Source organism: Anarhichas minor, unplaced genomic scaffold (genome assembly GCF_050575085.1).
Source record: "Anarhichas minor isolate MPS153535 unplaced genomic scaffold, ASM5057508v1 ptg000058l, whole genome shotgun sequence".
NCBI lineage: Eukaryota > Metazoa > Chordata > Actinopteri > Perciformes > Anarhichadidae > Anarhichas > Anarhichas minor.
The window spans coordinates 5195001-5212452 of NW_027466504.1; the positions used below are offsets into that span (position 1 = coordinate 5195001).

The following is a 17452-nucleotide window of genomic DNA, read 5'->3' on the forward strand; positions in this document are numbered from 1 at the left end:
GGAGAGCAGAAATGAGCTCACAATAGTTTTAAAGTCATGTCGGTAGGCATCAGTATAAATGACCTGTAAAGCAGTAAACGGTGAGATTCAGGTTACATGTCACGATAACATCACTAAACATCAGGTTACATGTGACAACACATCACTAAACATCTGCAGATGAAAGCTCAGTGTTTCATTGAAGGGTTCAACTAACAGCAAGTTGAGCCCACTTTTGTCTCTCAGCCTCTGGATTCACTGCCGGTCCTTTTCTCTGGACTCCTCACCTCTGCCAACGTGTTCTACTACTTACTGGAGGTCTGATTACTATCAGACCTCCAGGAGAAACACAGATAGTTTAGAGAGCTGCTGTTACTTTGACAGTCTGTTATGTTACAAACACTGAAGCGCATTCACAGCTTACGTTTGTTCTTCCATCTTTACGGGCTCACATTTATTATTGTATTCAGAGATAAACTCCAAACATTGGAGGTTTAAGCCAACGACACCACTGCTCCACACAGGAAATACCATCCGACTCGTTCACGCAGCAACTGATAGACGAGGAAGTGCAACGTCTTCACATGCACACGGGTGGGAGGGTATTTCTGGAACTTCTTGTTGTGAGACTGAAGTCAAAAGTCCCTTTGGTTCCTTCCAAGCCAACAGACTAAAGAGCATTGTGAACGTCATTTCTTAGAGAGGACTCTGCAGCTCAAAGTGACAACATGGAAACTGTCCCATGAGTGTATTTAGTATTGAGGTGAATGAGCTGTGTGTGTTTGTCATGATGAAGAGAAATAATGTTGTGATTGTGTGAAGGTGTGGACTCTGCTATGAATCAGTGTGAGGACAGAGAGGAGGGAGTCCCTCCCTCTAAAACCACATATGTGACCAGGAAATATCAGGGACAAGACTGTCCTGGACCTGGACCTGAACCCAGCTGTGTGTCCATGAAGAGTGACTGGTCTATGGAACAACCTATAGCCTTCAAAGATGGATGCCACTCTGTTGATCAAAGGTGAGGATTTTAAACTGATGATGAAAACAAAGTGATGATAACTTTATTTAAATAGCACCTTTCTAAAACAAAGTGCTTCACAATAAAACATGAAAGCAAATAAGAAAGATTGAAATAAACAAACAATATAAAATCCATCAGATGTAAAAATAAGCCAAACGGTAAAAGTGAGTTTTCAGAAGAGATTTAAAGAGGATACTGAATTTGCCGGCATTAGATTACCAGTAAGAGAGTTCCACAGCTGAGGGGCCTGGACAGCAAAAGCCCGTTAGTAAGGTGTGGTGGAAAAGCTATACAATAGTACCGAGTGAGTGCTATAATACTGAAATAAGGAAATCTGAGTAAAGAAAGTTTGTCTTTGGAGTATTTATTCTCTGTGCAGAGAAGGTTCAATCATCCCACTGAGCGCCTGTGTGCAGTCTGAGGGATTTGTGCAGGGTTTGTACAGCTTATAAACGACCACTGCACAAGGAGGGGGGGGGGGGGGGGGGGGGGTCCTCACTAAGACATCCGTTTCTGTTCCTAACCTAAACAGTCTGTGGTTAACTGTCTGCACCCCCATTCAGTTACTTCCTCTAATGGAAGCAAAGCAGACATCCCACATATGGTCCTGTTATACATTGAAGCACACACGCTAAGTAACACATATGGTCTTGTTCTTGAGTATATGCATTTTGCGGCCACATGTACAGAAGCTAAAAAGACGACTGAAACGCTCACAGCTTTTGGTCATTGTGGTAGTTGGACCAGACAGGGTCCACCTTTTCCCCAGGCTTTCAATAGTGGAGGCAAGCGACTCGTCACAACTGTCACGTGGGGGGCAAAGAGGGCAACAGGGGATGGACCCAGATGCAGGTAGACTCAGGAGCAGAAGGATATTCAACAGTTATTTTAATAAAGAATAGTCCAAAACGAAACTTACAAAGGTGAGTCCAAAAGGGAGGAACAAATAATCCAAAGAATACCAGAATGGGAAAACACAAAACAGGAGCACGAGGGATACATCCATGATAGTAGGGAACATACCGGGAAGCAGATCAGAGCAGACGAACCAACACTGAGACAGGAACACAGGGTTTAAATACACTGAGGAGGTGCAGGTGATTAGACAGGAGGATTCAATCAGGGCGGGGCAGACAATCACACAGGCAGGAAGTGAAGTGAACACGGGACACAAGAGGCAGGGAACTTCAAAATAAAACAGGAAACAAACTAAACCAAGACCGTGACATGACTGAAGTTCATAATGAACTTTGAGGATTGCCTTGACATGACGTCATTGGTGGCAGCGTGCAGTATCACAGTGAGGACAGAGGGATGGATGTCAAGGAGAGATCAATAAAATCACAGTATGTCATTGCACCTGGGAGCTTAACAAATCTGATTGTTGAGTCTCCAACTATTTGTAGCGCCCTGCTAATTTGTTTACATGTGTTCTTTGACATTTCAGTACATTTGCATTTGTGTTCATAGGCAGAGAAATATAGTGAACCTCTCGTGTCCTTACCATATTGGTTGGTCAGGTGTCAATGTGTTGGCAGCCAATCAGGAGAATCAGATGAGACTTTCTGGTAGCCTGCCGGGTTCTTAGAGGGGCGGGACTAACGACCGGAGAGCGTGAAGCGGAGAAAGAGAGAAGACGGAGGGAAAGCAGGTGAAGATAGAGAGAGATGTAGACTAGTTATAAGTTCAGAACATGTGTGTTATTGTTCTTAGTTGATCGAGTTAGAACTTTTAAGTGCCGCTGAGGTCATTGCTGCATCTGGACTTAGCTGCTAACAAGCTTCGCTAGCTGGGAGAAGAGAGCCAGCGGCGGGAAAACCCCTATGTTTAGCACCGAGTGTGTGAGTGAGTATGAGAGATAAACATACAATGATACACCATTGGAGTTCTGTTCATGATGACCCCATACATGTCCATGTCAAATGTAATGTAATTTTACTGTACAGTTTGAGGAAAGTAAAGGCAAAGTTAGCTCAAATGGCATTCATATTCATAATTTCCTCATATTTGGACTTTGATTACAGGGATTCATTAAGAGGTTACATTACACTTTCACTGGATTGTTGTTCACGAGGACCCCTACTATGTGTAATTTCATGAGATTTTACTGTACAGATTTTGAGAAAATTCAAGGGAAAGTCAGCTCAAATTAAATTTTGACATGTATGACAGGTTATAAAAATAAATCCTGAAGAGGCATACCTGCAAACTTGTCGCTTTTTGGCAAAATTCGCCGTTTTGAATCAAAATATGTCATCCACGTGAATCGTTTAGATCCGTAGAGTTTCAACTGGGGGGGGGGGGTGTCAACTGGCCAGCCAGCGTTTCTCCGATTGGAGTGATACAAGGAGAAAAGGTGATGTCTCGATCTTCGCAATAAAACATCTTTGATGTGTCGAGTCTTGGCCAATCAGCATTAAGATGTCCACACTGTCTTCATTTCCCTCCGTTACAGTTTAAGTTACGTCATGTTCCGCTACAGTTCAGACTTGCTGGGTTAAGTTAACGTCCACTGCATGCGGAACTTTGTCGACTGTTAACGTTCATCATTATCGCGATTTAGGAGGAAAAACATAACGTGATGAAACATGCAGCCCCCCCCGTGTTCCGCTTCAGTCCACGCGGTCACTCATTAACGTTAAACCAGAACACCGACGGATGTGGTTGCAGGTTGTTGTTTTTAACTCAAAGTACAATGAGGCGATTTCGTGGTGATAATAACTTTGATGACCACGAAAAATGAGGCCCAGATACTGATGAGATGATGAGGTCAAAGAGCTTCAGGAAGAGGAGGCTGTTTGTGTAGCGCAGCTTGATGCAGGGCTGAGATGTGAAGGAGCTGGGCCTGGATAAAGGTGGAGCTGGGCCTGGATAAAGGTGGAGGTCTAAACAGACGTGAGTACAGCTTCCTGCTGTCACAGTATTTTAAATACATTAATAAGGCAGGGTATGCTAAATGCAGCCTCTGCTCCAAGGAGATAAAGTACAGCAACAAGGGCTCACATGCCCTCTCATCACACTGTACATACTGTTCACTGTAATGACCACAGCCAGTGTACTAACAGTCCCAACAGTCCCAAGTTACTCCCAAGGGCCCTGAGTAATGAGGGTTAAGGTGCCTGTACCTTCATTTCAGCGGGTTGCTAATGCAGATGTGTGTAGAGATTACAGAGCTATATATATCTATTACAACTCGCGTATTCTTCTTGTGATGGTGCGCCTTGAGGCTCATACGTGCCGTCATTCGTTGCGATTCTAAAGGTGCGTTCACACCAAACGCGACGCGAATGCACCTTGAGAATGTTCCTCAGACCGACATCTTCCACAATACTAATCAGCTGCAGTTTGTATCCACTTCGCTGTAGCATTTGTTAGCTTCCCAGATAGCAGTCGACTCCGTGGCGAATCCGCCCTCACGTCGGCAGATCCGCCGTACTGTCGCACTCAGTTCGGCCATGCGCACAGGATACAGGCGATACATGTAGTGGAAAAAATTCCCATACCCGCTTTGCATGAGTCTTTTAATGCTGAAATAAATAATACCAAAAACCAGGTTGTCTTTTAAGTATTTATTCTCTGGACAGAGAAGGTTCAATCATCACAACAGAATGCGTACAGTTTCAGTGAGGAAGAACCAAGAAAAAAGTGAACAAGCTTTCTTTATACAGAATGAGCAAAGGTGGGGGCCGATGGCCAATGTTACAGACATTTCAGTCTCAGACTTTTGGTCTCAGACTGATAGGAACAACATTCAAAAACCAACCAAAACAAGCGGCCCAAGGGCCTTGGCATGGAACATTCTCATACAACACAGTTAGTTATCTATGTGAACAGGCAAGAGAGAACTCTTCTTCTGCACAACAGAGACACGGTGAAGTTACTTATGCATGCATACAATACTGAGTAGAAATATATACTACGTAAGTATAAATATATTCTACGTAAAAAATTACCATTACATACAGAACAGTCTTGCTTTTGTTTATATACTTCTCCCACACGCTGCATTCAACGTAGTCTGCCGAAGCCTCCCTCCACTGTTTGTTTGGGTGATTTGCTGGCATCAACGGTGTGTATTGCATTTCTTAAAAACTGCGTTAACGCGTGTTGTGGAATATTTCTTATGACTAGTCGGGAGAAGAAAGTTGAGGTTTTCTATCAATATAAAGTAAAACAGAGTTTTGATGAACGATCAAGGTTTGTAAAGTCAATTTATTTGCTTGCAAGCAAAGAGAACAGTCTCACAGACACATCGCCGTCATCTGGGAGAATGCTCTACCTAACAGTCAGAATGCATGGACTTTTATGCTCAGACAGCTTCCTGTTATCTGCTTAGCTAACAAGAATACACAAAGAACACAACAAAAGGCAGGTCATCCTTCGAGCCTTAGTATATCATTTAAGACAGTCAGGAAGATGCTTTTATCTCCTGTTTACAAATCCCTTTTGTTCACAGTTTGCCTTACACTAATCAGTTTAAACTCACAACAGATGCTTCCTTTGAAGTCACTGTGACATCGTAAAAATGACCATTTGCAGAGACAGAACAGACATTCTTTACCCTCACCCATCCCATCTGCATGCAAAGGTTTACGCCTTTACAACTTCAGATAACGCGTCACCAAGGAAGTTAAAAGTATTTCAAACAGAGGATCTGTGTTAATCAAAGCCTCTCTGTGTCTCTGTCTTACGAAGAGTAAACAAAAACAGTGCACAATGATAACAGATAACAAGACACCTGGATACTAAACTAATTAAAGTCATCTACTGAAACTACAGTTTGGTGTCTGCTCTTTTAGGACTTACATTCCTTAAACCTTCACATTAGACTATGACATATTTTCCCATTACACGCGCGATAAAATAATTGTCTGCGTTAATTAATTAATGTGTTAATGCGATAATAACGCGTTAACTTGCCCAGCACTAATATATATATATAAAATAGAAGCGTCATGTGTAGTTTAGTAGAAGCATATAGTAGTCTACTGCATAATATCATACAAGCATGACATATTTTCTTTTTAATGTAAAGCCTTACTACTAACTAAAGGTTGCAAATATATGGCTAGTGAAGTAGGTGAATAGTCTTGTAAAAACACATTATGTAATAACTAGACTATGTGATACATTTGTAATTCAATAATTATCCACAATTTAGCAATTGGCGTTATATTTTAGTCTAATCTTAGTCTTAATAGCCACTGAAGCAGTAACAAGTCAAACTTTTTAAGGACACATTTTGGGACTTAATTCTGCATTTATAACAGTGGTGGGCCGTCAGGGCCTGCAAAGCCTTCTCTGCTGGCCTAAACAGAATCACAAAGTTATTGCTATTTTATAATTTAATATTTTTTCTTAAATATACTACATGTATTATAATTTATACAAATATTTTTCCCATTATCTTATTTTCTCATTGCACAGCTACTGTCTTCCTCAGTTGCTCTGCTTCCAGTGCAGCTTGTTTTAAGTAGAGCTTTTATCCAATCACATTTCACCTCTGTGTCTCTAGGTAAGAACAGAGGCCCGAGGCCTGCAGACTCACAAGTGCATCCATGTGCAGTTTAAGTGAATGGGGACGATATTGTTGATTGTCATATTCTTCAACTAATCAGATCTTTAGTTTGACATGTTGGGCGTATTCTTTGACGTGTCAGAGCCTGCTAGCTGGCCTACAAGTACGTGATTGGTCAGTGGGCTAGCCTGACATGTTGGGCGGTGACAATCCCAATATCTGCTGTCTCCAGTCTCATCGCGTCTGTGCATAGACTTTGTATGTAATCTACTCGCACGAATAATTCGCGCCGCGTTTGGTGTGAACGCACCATAACAGGAACAGTGAGTAGTGACCAGAACTGTTCCTTGAGGATTCAAATGAGCTCCAACAAGCGTGCCAACGTTATGGTACCATCACACTGACTATACTGGTATTATTATTGTGTGTTTTTATTTTCTGTTGGTCAAAATTTTGGTGATAAATTGGGCTATTGTGGACACATTCCTAAAATTTATATTTGCGTAGACTCTTCAATTCACCTCCCATGCTACAGGGGTATGATATGAAGACCCTGAACTACAATTGGAATTGAGAAGGTGGGCTACATATTAAAATCTCAGGTGAACCGGTTGCAGGGTTCCTTTATGTACTGCAAGCTTTGATCTGCGTTTGTGGTCGATCATTAATGAGTTGAATGATTGACCACCTGAGCTGATGTCTGAGTGGGAGGAGGTTTGCGTCCCCGACGCAGGTGATGGTGAGTCTGTTGACGAGGTGGCTCTGGTGGGAATGGAGCGCTTTCTAGAGGGACGCCTCACACTGTCCGCTCCACGGGCAGGAGGTGGAATAGAGGAGGGTACAGGCTCCGGAGGAAGCTCAGCCAACGGTGAGGAAAAGTTGAAGAGTGGAGTGTTATCACCGCCGATGCCGAGTGAGTTGTAGAGGGGAAGAGAGCCCTTTGCAACCTTGAACTGTAGAGGCCCAGGATGGGGGCCAAGGGGAATTCGGACCAGGGTCACCTGAGGGAATATCTTCTACATCCATGGTCCGAGGCTGCTGGCTCCTCACTGGCTCGAGGCATGTTAGCCGGGAACACAGCTCCGTCTGCCGCTGGAGGACGTCCTCCATGAGCTGCTCGATGGATCGTAGCTCCCTTTTCAGCTGGGAAACCTCTGCCAATGGGCCCAGTAGTGGAGCTCAAGTAGCCAAAACGATGAAGAGCCGCCGCTTAATTGTAGACTGTTAACACACATGGCTAGATAGCTAAACTAAGGTAAGCAAGTGTTGCAGTCCCATCATTAGTGTACCAAGTACCAACGGATAAACTGGTGTTCAACAAGTAATATCTCCAACACGTAACTTTTATTACATTTTAAACAAGATAAAAACCTTTACCTTGTGTTTGTCTCTGTCTGGACAGACACAATGTGAGCTGATTCTTCATGATTCCTCCACAGAGAGGACCAGGAGAGCTCAGAAGTTCCCAGAGGTCAGTCTGCCCAGCAGCATCAAACACACCTGGACTCCATATTTATGGTCTGTACATGCACAACTACTTTTCTACTATCTATTCTGTTCACAATCATCTCCATGCTGCACTTTGTAGACCAGTGGATTGTCAGTCTGTCCAACATGGATCTGATGTTTGGTTCCATGGTTTTAGTTTGTGTCATTCATAGAATGTTCTGTTCCAGCTGCTGGAGGAGAACATCATCACTTTTGTGAAGAACGAGCTGAAGAAGATCCAGAAGGGACTGAGTTCAGATTACCCAGAATGCTTAGAGAGTCAGAGGCAGGATGAGGAGGTGCTGGACGGTGAGGATGAAGAGCAGAGGAGGAGCAGCAGAGAGGCATTTGTGAAGATCACACTGCACTTCCTGAGGAGAATGAAGCAGGAGGAGCTGGCTGACTGTCTGCAGAGCAGTAAGAGGATTTCTCTAAAGATTTAACATGCTGGATAAATGGGACGTTTACTAATGTCTCAAGAGATGGACCAACATATATTCAGATATGTTGATATATTTGTCTAATAATTTATTCATTGATGTTCTTTGTTTTTATTCAGGAAGTCATTCAGGACTTCTTGCTCCAGTTTGTCAGCATGAACTCAAATCTAACCTGAAGAAGAAGTTCCAGTGTGTGTTTGAGGGGATCGCTAAAGCAGGAAACCCAACCCTTCTGAATCAGATCTACACAGAGCTCTACATCACAGAGGGAGGGACTGCAGAGGTCAATGATGAACATGAGGTCAGACAGATTGAAACGGCATCCAGGAAACCAGACAGATCAGAAACAACCATCAGACAAGAAGACATCTTTAAAGCCTCACCTGGAAGAGAGGAACCAATCAGAACAGTGATGACAAAGGGAGTGGCTGGCATTGGGAAAACAGTCTTAACCCAGAAGTTCACTCTGGACTGGGCTGAAGACAAAGCCAACCAGGACATACAGTTCACATTTCCATTCACTTTCAGAGAGCTGAATGTGCTGAAAGAGAAACAGTACAGCTTGGTGGAACTTGTTCATCACTTCTTCACTGAAACCAAAAAAGCAGGAATCTGCAGGTTTGAAGAGTTCCTGGTTCTGTTCATCTTTGACGGTCTGGATGAGTGTCGACTTCCTCTGGACTTTCACAACAATGAGATCCTGACTGATGTTACAGAGTCCACCTCAGTGGATGTACTGCTGACAAACCTCATCAGGGGGAAACTGCTTCCCTCTGCTCGCCTCTGGATAACCACACGACCTGCAGCAGCCAATCAGATCCCTCCTGAGTGTGTTGGCATGGTGACAGAGGTCAGAGGGTTCACTGACCCACAGAAGGAGGAGTACTTCAGGAAGAGATTCAGAGATGAGGAGCGGGCCAGCAGGATCATCTCCCACATCAAGACCTCACGAAGCCTCCACATCATGTGCCACATCCCAGTCTTCTGCTGGATCACTGCTACAGTTCTGGAGGACGTGTTGAAGACCAGAGAGGGAGGAGAGCTGCCCAAGACCCTGACTGAGATGTACATCCACTTCCTGGTGGTTCAGTCCAAACTGAAGAAGGTCAAGTATGATGGAGGAGCTGAGACAGATCCGCACTGGAGTCCAGAGAGCAGGAAGATGACTGAGTCTCTGGGAGAACTGGCTTTTGATCAGCTGCAGAAAGGCAACCTGATCTTCTATGAATCCGACCTGACAGAGTGTGGCATCAATATCAGAGCAGCCTCAGTGTACTCAGGAGTGTTCACACAGATATTTAGAGAGGAGAGAGGACTGTACCAGGACAACGTGTTCTGCTTCGTCCATCTGAGTGTTCAGGAGTTTATGGCTGCTCTTCATGTCCATCTGACCTTCATCAACTCTGGAGTGAATCTGCTGTCTGAAGTCTCTAGAGACAAACCTGAACTAACACATCTCTACCAGAGTGCTGTGGACAAGGCCTTACAGAGTCCAAATGGACACCTGGACTTGTTCCTCCGCTTCCTCCTGGGTCTTTCACTGGAGACCAATCAGAGTCTCCTACAAGGTCTGCTGACACAGACAGGAAGTAGCTCACAGACCAATCAGAGAACAGTCCAGTACATCAAGGAAAAGATCAGTGAGAACGTGTCTCCAGAGAAAAGCATCAATCTGTTCCACTGTCTGAATGAACTGAATGATGGTTCTCTAGTGGAGGAGATCCAACAGTCCCTGAGTTCAGGAAGTCTCTCCACAGATGAACTGTCTCCTGCTCAGTGGTCAGCTCTGGTCTTCATCTTACTGTCATCAGAAAAAGATCTGGACGTGTTTGACCTGAAGAAATACTCTGCTTCAGAGGAGGCTCTTCTGAGGCTGCTGCCAGTAGTCAAAGCCTCCAACAAAGCTCTGTAAGTACAAAGAGAGTTAGATTTATAGATCATAACTTAAATATTCTATTTTTTCTACTTATTGTTTATTTTTTCTTCATCATTGTCTCTTCAGACTGAGTAGCTGTACCCTCTCAGAGAGAAGCTGTGAAGCTCTGTCCTCAGTTCTCAGCTCCCAGTCCTCTAGTCTGAGCGAGCTGGACCTGAGTAACAACGACCTGCAGGATTCAGGATTGAAGCTGCTTTCTGCTGGACTAGAGAGTCCATACTGTGAACTGGAAACTCTCAGGTGACCCTGTGAATTACTTTTCTTGGACTAAGTACTAAGATTAAAGTTTACACACAAACAGATTGGTGATGACAGTAATAAACATAAACCTTCCAGCCCTCACAGTTCCCTCTGATCATGTGACTTGTGTGTTGTTTTGTGTGTTTGTAGACTGTCAGGCTGTCTGATCACAGAGGAAGGCTGTGCTTCTCTGGCCTCAGCTCTGAGCTCCAACCCCTCCCATCTGAAAGAGCTGGACCTGAGCTACAATCATCCAGGAGACTCAGGAGTGAAGCTGCTGTCTGCTGGACTGAAGGATCCACACTGGAGACTGGAAACTCTCAGGTATGAAAAGGCCTGCTGCAGCCACAGACAATCACTCTGATAGAGGAGGTAGAGCTGGAGACTTTTTCTCTCTTACACTGTCAGCCTGGTTAATATGACCCTGACACACCAAGCTGACCTCAAACTACCAGAGACTCATCAAACTGTTTGTGTCCCACATCAGACCATCAATACAGACAGAAGTAGTCAGGGAACAGTAGCCAGGATGAGCCAAAACAGGGAGGGAAGGTGATGAAACTGTTGCTTTTCTGGAGCGTTGTCTTGTTTCAACATTAGAAAATAGGACAGTGGTGTATCCTGACACGTCGACGGGTATCATGGTGGATTGACATGCGTCAATGTCAGTGTTTCCCCTAGGTTTACAGCTTTGGGGGGTGGGTTAATGACAGCAGTCAATATAACAACTGAACAATTATTTGAACTGTACATTGAACTAAACATCGGAACATTTCTTTTTATGACAATTATCCACAAAGTGTGCAGTACTTGGGCTCTTTTCTGTACTTGGACCCGGAACAGGAGAGCTACTCCGGCTGCTATTCGCAGGAGAGCGAGTGTTGCCATCTTCACCACCCTGGGAGCGCAGATATTGTTGTCTGCTTTTCAGGTTGTTGAAGCGACATATTTTCCGACGCTCGCTCTCTGTCCGCTGGTGGAAGTGTGCTCACCTGTGTGTGCGCAAGTGTCTGTGTGTGTGTGCGCGCATCGGGACGGAACTCCGCTGTGTGCGATAGAGTAGAGGAGAATTGTAGACGCGCGACCATTTAGAGATAGAAATGATATGCCGTCGTGTAAATAAGATAAATAACAAGGCTATTTAGTTTGTTTAATAAATGAATAAGGTATAGACGTGTTCTATAGGAAAGGTAACCTTAAATGACTTCTGTTGTGATCTGGCGCTATAGAGAAAATAAAATTAAACATAATGAACTTGACCTTCAGGGGGGGGGGGGCACCCCCCTAATATAATGGTAGGGGAAACACTGAACGTCGTCACGCTGCAGGTTTGTGGGCTCATATCAAACAATAGATGATGTTTTGATGCTCGTGTGTGTTGCCCTTTAGTCCAGACATTATTGTGAAATGACAAACAGACAATCAATTTGAACCGTCTTGATAAATCATCACAATAGGAATGTTTTTCTGTTTTAAAGGAGTTCAGCTTTACCTGGTTTTGGTTTGTTTTGCACTGAGAGCCAGTTCCCTGGATGATAAGAGTCGACTTGTTAAAACTACAGGTGACAGTCGGCCACAGACGCTCAGTGAAGAACCAACAGCTGATTGTGGACATGGTGTGTCAGAGCCCAAAGAGGTTCATTTAGGACTGGACCAAAGTTATAGGGGGACACAGGCAGTGCTCTGTGGCTGCAGACAGACTTGAACTGTAATGTTTTCACCCCCAGATTACAGATAATAGAAACGAGTGTTGACTGTTGCTAGGAGACGGGATGTGAACAGCTTTGTACATCCAACCATCCACCCGACCTCCTCCATCAGAGTGTTTGTGGTGTTGTTGTGATTTCAGGCTACTTCCTCCTTTACTTCTGAGAGACAACAGTCATTATTACACAAACACAAGAGGTCACTAGTCAGGACCAAAACATCCAACAATCAATACTTCTATATTGACAATGGATCAGCTGACTCTGTGTAATGGTGAAGAGTCGCGTGGTGGTGATGAACCCACAGAGAATTATCTCCATCTCTGCAGCTTTACAGAGTTTTTTTTAGCCTAGCAAGGAGACAGATATTTCCATCATGAGACCTGTGGAGACCAAAAACAGAGCTAAAAGAGATAGAATATTGGACTTCCATTCATCAGGTGACACAAACACAAAGACTCCTGATGAGTCATCATGTTGATGTGTAACTGCTGGATGTGGAAGCAGCTGGTTGATATCATGTTAGACACAACTACTTTATAAGCTGATAAGATGTCAGATGTTGTGTTTACAGCTTGATTTCACTGAACCACAAGTGGACAAAGAAATCAATTGATGCAGGTTTAAACATTTGATTTACTGACTGACTGGTAGAGGAAACTGAGTCAATATAATACTGATAATAATATATCATGAATAAGTGAACATAATGAGCTGTCGTCATGGGCCAATCAGAAGAAGCTCCAGTGAAGTAAAAGAGTATGAGCTGATTAATAATAAGTGCTCCATGTGAACATGAATAACAAAGCTCTGTGTGTGAGAGCGATGTAATGTCCATGTTTCATGCTGCTCTGACCCCCCTCCTCCTTTCAGGGTGGAGCCTGCTGGAGTCCGATGGTTCAGACCAGGTCTGAGGAAGTGTAAGTGTGCTTTGAATTTGATTCATGAAAACAAAGCATCTTCAAACTGTGACATCACTCATTCACATCTCTGATGTCATCATCAAACAGATGATAGATTAATAACTGCAGCTGTATTGTGTCTTGTTCTCTCCATCAGATTCCTGTGAACTCACACTCGACATAAACACAGTACACAGAAAACTCAAACTGTCTGACAACAACAGGAAGGTGACATATATGGAGGAGGATCAGTCATATCCTGATCATCCAGACAGGTTTGACTACCGGACTCAGCTGCTGTGTAGAACTGGTCTGACTGGTCGCTGTTACTGGGAGGTCGAGTGGAGCGGAAGAGTTTCTATATCAGTGAGTTACAGAGGAATCAGAAGGAGAGGAGACAGTAGAGACTGTCGGTTTGGATGGAATGATCAGTCCTGGAGACTGGATTGCGCTGATGATGGTTACTGTGTCTGTCACAATAAGACAGCAACACTCATCTCCTCCTCCTCCTCCTCCTCCTCTGGTAGAGTAGCAGTGTATGTGGACTGTCCTGCTGGCTCTCTGTCCTTCTACAGAGTCTCCTCTGACACACTGATCCACATCCACACCTTCAACACCACATTCACTGAACCTCTTTATCCTGGGATTGGGTCCAGGTCTGGTTCCTCAGTGTCTCTGTGTTCTCTGTAGGAGGGAGAGTCTCCTCCTGCTAGAGAAACTTTCTCTCTGCTCACCAGATAGTTCAGTGTGTACAGGATCTCACACAGCTGATGTTAGTTCGTACCAGCAGGTGAGGGGTACCAGAGCTGGTCTGGACTCTGTGGGGTTGAGAGCTCTCTGGGACTTGTGGTGTTGCAGATGTATGTCTGAAAGAGTTGAGTGAGGTCCATGTAATGACCTGAAATGATCTGTTGTCTGAGAGAAGGTGTGAAACATGTTTGACTTTGTGTATAAAACTGAACTTTGTTGTCTTGAAAGATTTGTTCGTGTAAAGAAAAACCTACGAAACGTCTTTCTGGATCAAATTTAGCATCTGTAGAAAAACAATCACAACTTGTAAAGAGTTGTTTTGATTTGAACAAACTAAATTCATTATTTACTTTGATCATTGTGTAACAAATGAACAAACTTTGATAAGTGACCTTGAAATAAAAATAAATCAACATATGGACCAGAAGGTTAAAGATGCTCCAAGTAAAAATGTAGAAATAGGAGAAGACAACAAAGAAATCAGGACGGTTACGCAGCGAGGTTGTACACCTTTTCATTGGCGTTACTATACTAAAGATAGTGTCACATTGGTCTGACGTCAAACAGGTAAAAAATGCAATAATCTGCAGCATTTCAAACTGAACTAAATTAATCTCGTGTAACGTTTTAATTTCACTTCATCCTCCCTCCAAAGTTTTCCTCCAGTGGTCACAGGGAGTAACTGTAGCACTCTCAACACTGTTCATATTGTAGCGACCCTTGGTAAGGAAAGCTACGAGACGTTATCTTATTTGTGGTGTTTTATTAGCGGACAGTACACAGGCTACTGTGGGCCGTAGCCTACGCCAAACAACAGTCAATACCGTTAAAACGTTCACTAACAAGGTTAACCATCTGCTCCCAGCAACTCTCAACAAGCTAGCAGCACAAACAACAACATCCCCCCTCACTCTCTCTGCCAATCCCAGGTATGCTCCTGTGTGCTACCCACCCCCATAGGTAGCTCGGGTGATTGACAGGATTTACAGCTTCGCAGGCATGAGGCCTTCACTGACCTCAGTAAATGCAACAACCAACTTATCGATAACACAATAACACACTTATAACATAACTCAGTCCGTTACAATATTAATACACACAACAGCATACTAGAGTTTTCTGTGAATCCTTTCCTGTCTGTGTTGAGAGTGTAGCAGCAGAATGCAACACATTTCAGTCCTACAAACACCAGAGAAGAAGACCCCCACATATCCTCGCTCACTGGTTGTTGGTTTGTTTGCTATGTTCCTGTTAATATATCTTGTGTGCATGTACGATTTACCTTTCGCTTGTTGGATTTTCAGTTCTTATTTTTTGGACTCACCTGCTTTCTAAGTTTTGTTTTGGCTATTTCTTTGTTGAAATCACTGATTATCATCCTTCTGTGTCTATTTACATTTGGATTCTTCCCCAGTTTTCTTTTGACGGTATGAACCAACTCAAATATGGACCCAGCAGATTGATCATTTAAAGAGGAGCTACAGGAACTGAGTTATTCCTTCCTCTGATTGTATGGGGAGTGGAGGAGAGCTCCTAGTAAGGAGATTAAGGAGGCTTCTTTGAAGGTTTGCACATAGGGAGGCATCGTCAATGCCATGACTGGGGAGTTATTTAACTGACTGGGCTTAAAGCTTTCTAAACACCCCTGATTCCCAGCATGCCTCCTGTCAGCTATCCTCCAGCCCATTAGGCCTCAGCCTGCAGCGACCACCTGTGTTAGAAACGCATAAAAATGTAGCAAATAAAAGTTGTATCTGATGTACTTTTAACTGAGCTCTGTGACTTTCCAACAGTAAATGTCAACATTTACTCTAAAATGGTAGTTGATTTTTTTGTATATAGCAGCTGCTGAGAGTTTACTATATGATCAGTATTTAGTACATTGTGTGTAGGATTATGGTGTTGTTCACCCAGCAGGGGGCGTCCTATCAAGTCTTGAACAACTGAAGAAGTTTGAACTGATTCGAAGAAGTTATTATCTTTTATTAAAGTAAACAAGGAAATAAACAGACACAATAAGTCGTTCTAATTTTATTTTATTTTATTTTTAAATCAACTGACATGAGTTGGGGTGGTTATATGCAGTATATCTATATACAGTGTATAAATGCCTATACACAGTCTATACGTGTGTATATACATATATCTATACACAGTGTAGACATATCTTTACAGTGTAAAGAGTGTTGTATACAGTGTGCAGGAGAGATGACATGATTTGTACATGTTTAAACTGTCTCGTTTAAACTGTAGATATATAATCTATAGGTTCAGAGGCTGTTTAGGGTCATTGACTCTTTGTGAAGTTCAGTGTTCATCAGTGGAAAGAAACTGATCTTGTGTCTGGTAGTTTTGTTGAACATTGTTCTGTAACAACGATGACAAAAAAAATCTTTAACCTTAAAATCTTATAATAAACTGACCCCTAGGTCACTAAGTAGTTGGACTCTCATGTTATCACGTGCCTGGATAGACCTACGAGGTTTTATGACCCAACCTCTCTTGTTCTATGAGTATCTACATTCCTAAGGAGAGAGACACATCCAATTGTGAATAAAGGGAATATATAACTTAATTATTCATGCTAATGAATAAGCCTATGCTTCTATATTAATCATTTGGTAAGATCCTACCTCATAGGTGTAGCGTTATTGCTGGTAGCAGATTTAAGAAATAATAATTAATTAATATAAAAATATGTAACTATTAATCATAAATCAATTATGATTTATAAACCCATACATTAGTATAAAAGAATGATGGTACTCGGCTTACACCATAAGGCACCATTAGCTTAACTAACAGAATTTTATATAAGATTAAATTTAGTATGCCACACGATTTTGGAAAAATAGGGAAAACTTTAAAATTTGATATTAATCAATTTAATCTCAATTTCAGGGTTGCTATGGAGTTCTTGTCACGGTGTACATGGACATAATATTTAATAAACAATAAAACATGATGAAGAGTACAATGAAACCAGGTAGAACCAGTGACATATATCATTGATTAATGTCTTTCAATTAAATTTGTCGTTCATTTTAAATTAATTTTAACTTTAATTGACCCATTGTCGTGACTCAGGCGGGACGGGGTCACCTCTAGAACCTCCTTTCCTGAATCAAAAGAGGCCAATTCACCTTCTGACCCCCCTGTTGTTAGGCAGTACACCTCTACAACTCCTTTTCCTGACACAGAGAGGACCAGTTCGCCTCCAGAACATCCTGTCCTGACTCAGAGGCTATGACTTCATGACCCGGCCAGGTGTCGCACTCGAGCAGTAACCACGCTGGATGGTGTGGGAGAAACAAATAAGTGATGACCAAACGATACAACAGACGTTGGAGGTGGGACTGACCCGCCACGGCAGCCGGACATGCCTACACTTGTGGTACCTCTACACGTATCAGAATGCACATTTCTCCTCCCCTTAGAGGGCTTACTTGACTCGTTTATGGACTGGTCT

The 17452-nt window shown here is 43.0% G+C and overlaps 2 protein-coding genes across 2 annotated transcripts in view; one reads left to right on the forward strand and one right to left on the reverse strand.

The window, feature by feature from the left end:
- The window catches only part of LOC142932839 (NLR family CARD domain-containing protein 3-like), a 16895-nt gene extending 1095 nt beyond the window's left edge, over positions 1 to 15800 (forward strand). Inside the window, exons 1-8 of the mRNA XM_076076927.1 lie at positions 1 to 1000; positions 7961 to 8039; positions 8198 to 8426; positions 8569 to 10357; positions 10452 to 10625; positions 10776 to 10949; positions 13205 to 13251; positions 13391 to 15800. The exon at positions 1 to 1000 is cut by the window's left edge and continues 1095 nt beyond it. Of these exons, the coding sequence (XP_075933042.1) occupies positions 816 to 1000; positions 7961 to 8039; positions 8198 to 8426; positions 8569 to 10357; positions 10452 to 10625; positions 10776 to 10949; positions 13205 to 13251; positions 13391 to 13923 (3210 nt within the window). The 5' untranslated portion in view covers positions 1 to 815 and the 3' untranslated portion in view covers positions 13924 to 15800. The remainder of the gene's footprint in view (positions 1001 to 7960; positions 8040 to 8197; positions 8427 to 8568; positions 10358 to 10451; positions 10626 to 10775; positions 10950 to 13204; positions 13252 to 13390) is intronic.
- Positions 1 to 17452, reverse strand: part of LOC142932588 (NLR family CARD domain-containing protein 3-like) — a 216297-nt gene that overhangs the window by 122566 nt on the left and 76279 nt on the right. The window lies entirely within an intron of this gene.